The sequence below is a fragment of the Cervus canadensis genome, chromosome 10 (assembly GCF_019320065.1).
Source record: "Cervus canadensis isolate Bull #8, Minnesota chromosome 10, ASM1932006v1, whole genome shotgun sequence".
NCBI classification, from domain to species: domain Eukaryota; kingdom Metazoa; phylum Chordata; class Mammalia; order Artiodactyla; family Cervidae; genus Cervus; species Cervus canadensis.
The window spans coordinates 58824436-58834224 of record NC_057395.1 but is presented as its reverse complement, the minus strand read 5'-3'; the positions used below and the strand labels follow the sequence as shown (position 1 = coordinate 58834224).

At 53.2% G+C, this 9789-nt stretch overlaps 1 protein-coding gene across 2 annotated transcripts; it reads right to left on the bottom strand.

Annotated features, from left to right (window-relative positions):
• Positions 1-1234: 1234 nt before the first annotated feature.
• On the bottom strand, positions 1235-6507 carry TMEM74B (transmembrane protein 74B). Of its 2 annotated transcripts, none has more exons than XM_043480414.1 (2): positions 6052-6507; positions 1235-2234 (listed from the first exon to the last, which is right to left on the bottom strand). In XM_043480414.1, the coding sequence occupies exon 2, from the start codon at positions 2191-2193 to the stop codon at positions 1483-1485; it is 711 nt and encodes a 236-aa protein (XP_043336349.1). In that variant the 5' UTR covers positions 2194-2234; positions 6052-6507; the 3' UTR covers positions 1235-1482. The 2 variants fall into 2 exon arrangements, with proteins under 2 accessions (XP_043336349.1, XP_043336350.1); XM_043480415.1 differs by lacking the exon at positions 6052-6507 and adding an exon at positions 5802-6019.
• Positions 6508-9789: the final 3282 nt, after the last annotated feature.

Genomic DNA, 9789 nt, shown 5'->3' with positions numbered 1-9789 from the left:
TACACCGTCCAGATGTTCAACTCACCGGACTGAGGGCTCAGGTTACAGACAGTCAGGGCTGCTCTAGCCTCATGCCCACCCCTCTCTCTCACCCCCAAGAATCAGGATCAGTGACCCACATGGCCAACTGAGACGGAGTACACAGAACCTGCAGGGGTTCGGGGGCTCACTGAAATGACCCCATTAGAGTCTTCAAACCAGTGACCTAGAAGGCAGGTATTCTCAAAGCCCTCTAGAGCCTTTCAGAATGGATGATGCCCTCCCCCAGTCCTCAAACACCTTTATCTCCTTGCCCACTAGGACCCACTTCCTTTCCTTGTCAGTAGTTTAAAGAGAGTCTGGATGGAGCCTAGAAAACACTTGACTAAGAGAAACAGAACAAATGGTGATCAATGTGGCTAGAATTTCCAGGCCACCAGAATGTGTGCCTGATTTCTTCCCCAAATAAACCGGGGCTGCACCTTGCTGCTTAGGGGGGTTGGGAAAGGAAGGTTACAAATTAAACATCAAAAAAAATTTTTTTTCTTTCCTGTTCCCAGAATAAGGTTATGCCTAAGAGACATACTAATGGAGAAGGGGAGGTAATGAAGGCCCACACTGTGTCCACAGAAATATAGCAAAACCCTCACCCTTTCTTATTTGAAAGACCCCCTGCCCCTTGTCCAGGGAGTTAATGAAAACTGCGTACATGACTAAAACTTGTGCTAGTCACTGCAGGTAATTCGATCCCAAGACCGAAACCAGGCTGTCGCAAGCTGTATTTAGCCCAGCCTAACCTGAGGACTTCAGGGCTCCTTTAGCAGGACTGTGGGAGATGCTGGCTGTGTGAGTGGTGGCAACCCTGGTCAGAAAATGGCACGGAGAATGGTCAGCACCTGCCGACACTCTCCTCCCCTGAAGGAGTGGCCACATGCAGATACCAGGCTCCTGTTCCATACGGGAATTCCTAGGGCAGAACTGGAGGGGCCACCCCTCTCACATCACAGTCAGGGGGACTGAGGCCTGGAGAGGAGAGGTCATCCCAGGGATGACTTCTCCCCTCATCATGAAGCCACCTCCCACCTTCGACGGTCAAGGCTGCAAGGGGTCCTTCCAAGGTCACCCAACACCCATAGGTGGCTGATGAGGACAGCAGAGATCCCGGAATTCCCCAAGGCACGGGGAACAGGATGGGCAGCCTTTCAAACAGCTCTCAATCCACAGAAATGCCAAGAAACCTCATCCTCCAAGGGCAGCGGTTTCCAGACTTTTGTATTTTTAGCAGCAGAAGCCATCCTTCAAACAAAACCTTATGCAAAACCTCAAGCTACAAAACAGACGGAGGGGCCGCTCTCCTAAGCGAAGCCTGGACCAGGCCCCAAGCTCCCCCTCCTGCACCCATGACTCCTTCCACAGGGCCCTCGGTGGAGCTTGGTCCAAAACCCCAGCCTTGGGGGCCTGGTCACCCCGAAGCTGAAGCAGCCAGACAGGGTGGGCTCTTACTTAAGACCCCTGGAGGGCGTGGCTGGTCTCTGAGACCTGGACGACTTCGTTCTCCACCAGGGCCTGGCCCCCGTCCCCATGGAGCTGTCTCATGCGCAGGTTGATAGAGCCGTAGGTCTTCCTGGAGCCCCTGCCGGGGACGAAGGTGGGCCGGCGGTACAGCTCGCCCTTGCACAGGGAGACCATCAGCAGCACGGACAAGAGCATGCCGCCCACCGTGAGCAGCCCCAGGCCCGCGATGATGCACTTGTCCAGATGCGAGCCCAGGCGTGCATAGTACATCTCCAGCCGTTCCATCTCCCGTGCTGACACCGTGTCCGGGTTGACGCGAGCCTCGCGGGGGATGGCGTACGCAGTCACCACCAGGAGGATCCCGCTCACCAGGAAAACCAGAGCAGAAACGAAGCCATAATCCACCGGGCGGCTCACAGGCTCCAGGCCTGGCCCCTCTTCTGAATGCAGGGACACGTCGTCTCTCTGGTCTCTCTGGGATCGGGGCCGTGAGGGGCCAAGGCCCCCAGGAGGGCTGGGGGAGCGGCCTGGTCTGGCGTCCCCAGGGTTCTGGAAATGGGTCTCGTGCTCCTCGGAAGAGAAGCAGGCGTTCTCCACACCCTCCCTGGGTGGGCCTGCTGGGCCCAGAGATGCTGGTCTCCTTGGGGCCTGGGGCCCATTGCTCAGTGTCTTCAGCTCCAGACCAGGGGGAGATGCCATTGGGAAGGCGGACCCCAGCTCATCCCTTGGCCCCTTGGTAGCTAGAAGAGAAAACAGAAAAGTGGAATTTAGCAAACCTCTACTACTGACAGCCTGCTGGCACCAGACATCACACAAGGCCTGCTGCTAGGCATGTGGGTTTTGGGAACTGCCCGTATCCTCTCTGGGCCTCAGCTTCCCCGTTTATTGAATGACAGCAATACTACTACTTCCTACTTAAAATGGCTGATGTGAGCATTGAGATAATCCACATAAAGTCCTCAGAATAGTAAATTCTCAGTAAGTACTGGCAATGAGCTATTATTATGATGGAGGGAATTTAAATAGGGTAGATATCAGGTTCTAATCCCAGCATCACCACTTGAGCTTGGGCAAGTGAGATGATCTTTCCAGACTCAATTTTATGATCTGTTAAGTGGGAATAAGCAAAATGCTTCCCTCGTAGGGTTGATGTGAGGATTCTATTTCATAAAATAAGGTATGTAAGGCCCCCATCAGTTCAATTAATGGACACAGTTGTGATGAAATGAGGATAGCCGGGGGCAGGGGAAGGGGAGATGAAGATGGTTGTAAGAACAAAGAGGAGAAAGTTAGGGTAGCTTCTAGAAGTTGGTGGCATTTGAGCCAAATCTCAGAGGATAAGCGGGAAATCCCCCAGCTGCAAGAGTGGTTGCCTTGGAGGTCAGCTGGGGCTAGCTCTCTAAATTCTCTGAAAACCAAGCCAAGGAGCCAGGGAGGCAAGGCTTTGGGGCTGGGAGGGTTAACATCCCCCTGGGTTTTGGAAAGCTCTCTCTGGCTGCTGCATGGAGGACAGTCAGGATGGGAAGGAGGACAGTGGAGGCCAGGGGACCAGAGAGGAACCCAGTGTAGTCAGGGGAAGCATAGAGGCTGACAGGGCAAAGAGGAAGGAAGAGCACATTTGAGAGCCATGACTGAGGTCAAGGCCAAACGCCCTTATGTAAATAGAAGATGGAAGGACCTGGATGAGGGTGACAGAAGGGGAGCTGGGAAAGGACAGGGAAGGGGGGCTCTCTGCTCAAAGAGCAGACACCCCACCCAAGTACCTGAGCACCTGCCAACACAGACAGACAGCACATGCACCAAAAGATACCAGCTTACAGCCCATGGGCCATGTTTGGCTCATAGAAGTTTTGCTTTTTCATGTTTCTGGCCTGTTTTTTTTTTTTTTTTGAAGCAGTTGCCAATATATAAAAAGCAAAAGATTCTACACTTTAAACCTTAGATGCCTGGCTTCTCTTGAAAAATGGATGAGCCTGACGACCCTAGCCCCTTTTCCCTCACAGCCATACAGCGGGAGCTGATGATGGAGTCTCCCTCAAGCAGATCTTGTGTGCCCCCAGCAGGCCCCCCCTGGCATGTAGAACTCCTGACCACATGTGCCCATGCACACCCACACCCTGTGTGTACAAGACACCCCAGACCCAAGTCCACACACAGCACAAAGACCCCCAGGTGCAGAGTGCCTTACATGCCCTAGGGTGTCTATATACACATACACAGGATTCTAGACCTTTCTCTGCCTCCCTGTGCCTGAGTTTATTCTCCAAAGCTCCCTGCTTCAGTGTGTGTGCATGTGGGAAAGAGAGAGGATATAAGCAAATGAATGAAGTGAAAATGAATAAAATGAATGAATGAATGAAATTCAAAGAGCCTCTGAGAGAAGGCACGTTTTTCGATCTTTCTGATCTTCCATCCAACACGGACTTGCATCAGACACCTCCTCTTAGCACACACAGGGCCTTTCATCTGAGTACAAAGCCTGTTTCTACTTACAACCCATCTCGATCACCACGTCCCTTCTGCCTGAGTTCCAATTTAAAACATGTTTACTGAGCACCTACACTCTCTAGTGGGCCCCAGTGTGGACACTTCACTCAGGAGTACCTTGCATAACCCTCACAAGCCCCATGAGCAGGTGTTACTATCTCCATTTTACAAAATGTAGCCAAGATCCCATGGCATACATGTGGGGGTCAGGAGCTTAATACAGGTTCCCCAAGAATTGTTATCACGTAAAAGCCTAAAAACCCACACGCTCTCATGCCAGTGGCATCATCTGGCCCTCCTTCCCTGGTCTTCCAGGACACACTTGTAGACTCTCTACTTTATGCCACTGTCAAAGAGCAACCACGAGCAGCTTGAGGGCAGGGATACGTCTGGGCCCACAGCCCCCTGCACAAGGCCTGGAACACAGCCAGTCCTCAGGAATGGTTTCACAACCTACTCAGGCGGACAATCCTTCCCACACAATAGGATGGGGAGTCCTATTCCCGGCCAGGCTCTGGCCAAACTGCTCCCACTTTCCAGTAAACCAAGAGGAGAGGCGTGTTCATTGGCTTTTCTTTTTTTTACTTTTGGCACCAAATGCATTTTCCTGAGTGCCCAGCCAGTATCAGGGACCGGCAGTGACCACTCCTGCCCAGCTGGTGTCCAGAAGTGGTCCCCCACCCAGGTCTTCAGCATCTTCTCTAGAACTCAGACCCTGGAGGGGCCCAGGAACCCTCTTCCCAGACCAGCACATTGATGCCTCCATATCTCAGAAGAAACCCAGGACACTCAGATTCTCGGAGCAGGGCTCTTTCACCTGGCAGGAAGCCAAAACTTTTTCCTTAGGATGCCAGCAGAGTTAGGAAGAGGGTGGAGGAAAAGAAGATTCCTTCTTACACAGAGTTGCTATGTCTCTGACACACAGGTTCAGAGACACCTACCAGTTACAAGGGCATGCCCAGTCAATTACTCGAAACAAGCAGAAATAGACAAGCTGACAATGATGCTGGCTGCCCACTGCTCACACCCCGCAGCTGTATCAGTTACACTCCAATGTCATTTGCAGTCCAACATGACTGCAAAGGCACAGCTTGGTCCCACACTCAGACCCCCAGGGGTCTTTTCCACATGCAGCATCCACAGACACTGGAAGCCACACAATACAACCAGAGGTCCTTACACCACATTGGTATCCACGCCCCAAGAAAGGACAGAGCTGGTCACACACACACACACACACAAACACACATGCGCACGCACCCCAAGAAAGGATATAGTTGGTCACACACACACAGTTTACTACTCTCAGGACTGCTAAGATCCACCAAGATCCGCCCAAGTCCAGCACCTCACGCAGTGGCGTGCACTAACACGCGGGGAAAACAGACGCACAGCGGGCGTGGGTAAGCTTCACAAAACCCAGTCGACAGACACACGCACGAGTTGTACACAAAGCCTCGGGCGCTCAGATACGTCCACGCTGTGATACCCAAAGTTCCGAACAGAAAGATCCAGCACCCCGGCTGCCCGCTGCACCCACGCGCCCGCCACCCCGCAGCTCACACTCCCCCTGCTCCTGCCCTTGACCACAAACGCCGTTGGGCCGGGCCAGGCCGGACCGGGCCGAGCGGCGCCGGGAGCCAGGCGGCCAGGCGGCCCAGGGAGGCCGGGATCTGCGAGGACCCGCGTGCGCCCAGGTTCCCTCGCCGCGTGTCCTTCGGCCGGGCCGCGAGGTCAGGCTAGCTCTCTTCGGCCGCCCCTCTCTGCCTCGAGTCCTCGGCCTCCCGCCGCCCGCAGCAGTTCCCTCTTGGCGTGCGTACCTGTGCCGAGCCTCCCTCCTCACCTCCCCACCTCCCCACGCGGGAGGCGAGGGCGCCGAGCCGCCGCCGGGCAACGGGGAGGGCGCGTCCTCCTCGGGCGCCCGCCCGCCTTCTTCCCGCAGCCGGCGTTGGTGCTGCGGCGCAGCCCAGGGGGAGAGCGGGCCCGGCCGCCGCCTCCTCTTCTCCCCGCTCCGCTCCCGCCCCCTTCCCAGCCGGGCCCGGCCCGGAGCCGCGGCCGAGGCGCACGTACCTGCTCGCGCCGCGCGGGGCCGTACGGCGGCGGCCGGGACCGCCAGGGAGGCTCCGGGGAGGGAGGCACGGGGAAGGGGCGGGAGCCGGGGATCGCCGAGCGCCGCGGCTCGAGCTCCGCCCGCGGCCGGCGAGGGCGTCGGGAGTCAGCTCCGGGAGGCACTGGGAGGCGGGTAACAGACTGGGGCGAGGGTGGGGGGACGCGGCTCCATCCTCCTCCGCTTCCCCTTGGGGCAGCTCTGGTTCCCCAGCACCTGGGTACCCAGAACCGAAGCCTTCAGCCGGCCCGGGCGCAGGGGCGGGGCGCAGGGTGGGTGCTGAAGAAGACCCCTCCCTCGGCCGCTGGCCTCGCCCCTCGTCTGGGGAGCCCCTACTGCGCCGGGTCCCCACGCTTACTCCGCTTCTCAGCCCCTCCCACACACGCAGCCCGCAGAAGGGACTCGGGGTCCTCTCCGAGGTCCTCGGGGCGGGATGCTCTTCTCCGGCGCGTGCGGCTCCGTGACTCGAGGGCGCCACCTGAAGGCGGAAAGAAAGCCTCTGATGAACCAGCCCTGTGGTGCCCCCTCCCCTGGGAAGCCCACCCGGCAAACCCACCGGCTCCCTCGCCCCAGGGGCACTTCCAGCTGTGCTCTCTTGGCCTGCATTATTGTCCTTATCTCTGAGAGTTGTGGTTTTCAGTGAGTGTCAGCCTCCTTCCTCAGACTGGCAGATCCTGGAGGACAGGGCCCCTGATCAATGCTCCCAGAACCCAGCGTGGGAGTGGGTGGACAGATGGTAGTGGGACACATTTCACCGTTTCTTTCCTTCTGGGGCTCAGACTAAGGGGAATTAAATTTCACTTCACTTCAATTAAGTGAAATGCCTAGTACCCTAAAGTTAAGGAGACACTCCCTCTTTGGGAGCCCAGGCCAAGCCCAGAGAGGAGTTGGAGCTGAAGATCACCGGCTTTCTGGAAATCTCTGTGACCAGCTCACTCTGGTGGCCTCAGGTGGAATCCTCCCACCTCTCTGAGCCTCAGTTTTTGCCTCTGCCAATCGGATCATGAGAATGCAGACTCCAGGAGCTTTGGAGGAGTCAGCAGAGGTAAACCATCCGGAAGCAGAGGCACTGTCCTGAGTCCTCAGCCACGTCATGGTAGAGCCTGACCTGTCCTGCTCCAAAGGCCTGTGCCATCCTTGACAAGTTGGACCGCAGAGTCCTACTGAAGTGTTAGTGTTAGTTGCTCAGTCCTGTCTGACTCTTTGTGACCCCATAGACTGTAGCCCACCAGGCTCCTCTGTCCATGGAATTATCTAGGCAAGAGGCCTAGAAGCCCAGAAGCCAGGTGCCCAAGCCTTTGAGGCTAGGGTGATGGAATCCTGGGCAGGACTTCCAGTGCTGGGAGGAGTGGGAGGGTTTCAGTCTCTTCCTGCCTTCCAGAGGCCTGGCCTATTGTTGTTGTTTAGTTGCTCAGTCAAATCCGACTCTTTGCAACCCCAAGGGCGGTAGCTTTGGGATTTTCCCGGCAAGAATACCTGAGTGGTTGCTATTCCCTTCTCCAGGGGATCTTCCTGACCCAGGGATTGAACCTGGGTCTCCTGCATTGCAGGCAGATTCTTTACCATTTGAGCCACTGGAAAAGGCCGATTGTTGGGAGACTTCAGAAGAGAGTTGTCTGTGGCACCAGACTCCCAAGGGAATCCCAGCTCCACCACCCTTGTGCAAAGGGGCCCCTCTTGGAGCTATTTCCTCATCTGTGAAATGGACTCAGTAAGGGTAATGGGATTAGATGAAATGCTCCCTATAAAACATCCCACCATGTTCAACTCGATGGACAAGAGTTTGAGCAAGCTCCAGAAGTTGGTGATGGACAGGGAAGCCTGGTGCTGGTCCATGGGGTCGCAAAGAATCAAACACGACTGAGCGACTGAAGTGAACTGAACTGAACAGTAATGGGACTAGATGAAGTCCCTATAAAGTGCTCACAGTTCCCTTCCTCAGTCTTTGCCTCTGCTGTTCCTTCTGCCTGGGACACTCTTCTTCCTGAGACCTCCCAGAACATGCCCTCATATCCTTCACATCTTTGCTCAAATGTCACCTTCTCAGAGACATCTTCCCACGGCATCTTTTTAAGACTAGAAGTACCCCAGCACCCTTTACTCCTTAATTCTGAATTTTTCTCCACAGCATTTATCAGCTTCTGACATTTGCTTATTTCTTTCTTTATTGTCATCACCACTAAAATATAAATGTTAGGAGGCAGAGGCTTTGCCTTATTCCCTCTTGCTGTATCCCCAGATGCTACAAAAAGAGCCAACACAAAGGAGCCCTTTGATAAATGTTTAATGAATAAAGAATGGAGAAAATGAGCATTTATTGAGCTCCTATTATGTACTGATTAATCAAGACGACTCCATCCCCACCCTACCCTCTAGAAGTTCGTATTCTAGTAGGAGGAAAGGATAAGCAAAGGTAACATTGCCACAAAGCAAAGGTGCTGGCCTTGTTTGGGAGACAGGATGGCTCCAGGTTCTTCTGCAGAATTGAGGGCTGAGCTGAGACCGGAAAGATGAATAGGAGGCAGCCAGGTAAAAGACAGCAAGGAAGCGAGGCCCAGCAGAGGGGCTGGCATGGGGAAAGGCTCTGGGGTAGAAGGGAGTGTGGTGAGTGTGAGGCTTGTTGGAGGACAGGATGGTTGCCCTGAAGGGCTCAATAAGGTACGTGGGAGATGAGGCTGGACTATCAGTAAGCCAGGTCACTGCAAATACTTATAAGCCAAGCAGTTGGTTCTTTGTCCCCAAAGCAGGGGGGAGTCACTGATCAGAGTGAATAAAGGGTTAACAAAAACTTTTCCTCTTCTGTGTGAGAATTTGACCTTTGGTTAACTGTCTAGCTCTGTTCCCTTGGAAACAGATAAACATATGCCACTATGTTACCTGGCAACATTGCAATGATAAAAAATGACCCTGAGGAGGAGCCTCCAATGATCCATGTGGTAACGGATTTGAGTTGGAGATATTAGTATAAATTCATGTTTAGCATAATATTGATACAGATGATTACATATTTATGATACATTTTATATACAACTGTAATTGGGTATACACACAAGTTAGTATACACTGTATTTCCTTTCTCTATCAGCTAAGAGGACCTGGCTGCAAGATATTGCATAGTAACAAGCACACCTACTGCCCAGATCTTGGTTTCTAATACCACTCTCCAATAAAAGGAACCAAGGAAAAATGGTTGATGCTAGGACTGGAGCAGAAAATACAAGACAAGCCTGGAGCATCTAGTAGTGGCATAAAATAAAGAAGGAACCAACAACACACACACTCACACAAAATGATGTGGGTATGTCAAGAGACATAGAAGTTGACTGAAAGAGCTCCTAATAGCCAAACTTGGAAAAATCTGATCAAAAATAAATAAATAAAGTAATATTGAACTGTAACCTAAAATATGATAAATGCAAAAATGGGGGAAAAGATAAATCTCTGATGAAGAATTCCAAATACTCCATCCTCAAGGAAAAGCAACATAACCCCCAATTCTTTTTTTAAGAATTCTGTATAGAGATTTTTAAAATAAAATTTGTAAACATTACTTTTCCATTTATAGTTATTAAGAAATATTGACTATATTCCCCCAGTTTGTACAGTACATCCTTGTAGCCTATCTTACACACAAAAGTGTGTATCTCCCAGTCCCTACTCCTGTATTGCCCCTCCCCTTCCCGATAACCACTAGTTTGTTC

Coding starts and splice junctions, on each gene's coding strand:
- TMEM74B (XM_043480414.1), bottom strand. CDS start 2,193: ATGGCATCTCCCCCTGGTCTGGAGCTGAAGACACTGAGCAATGGGCCC.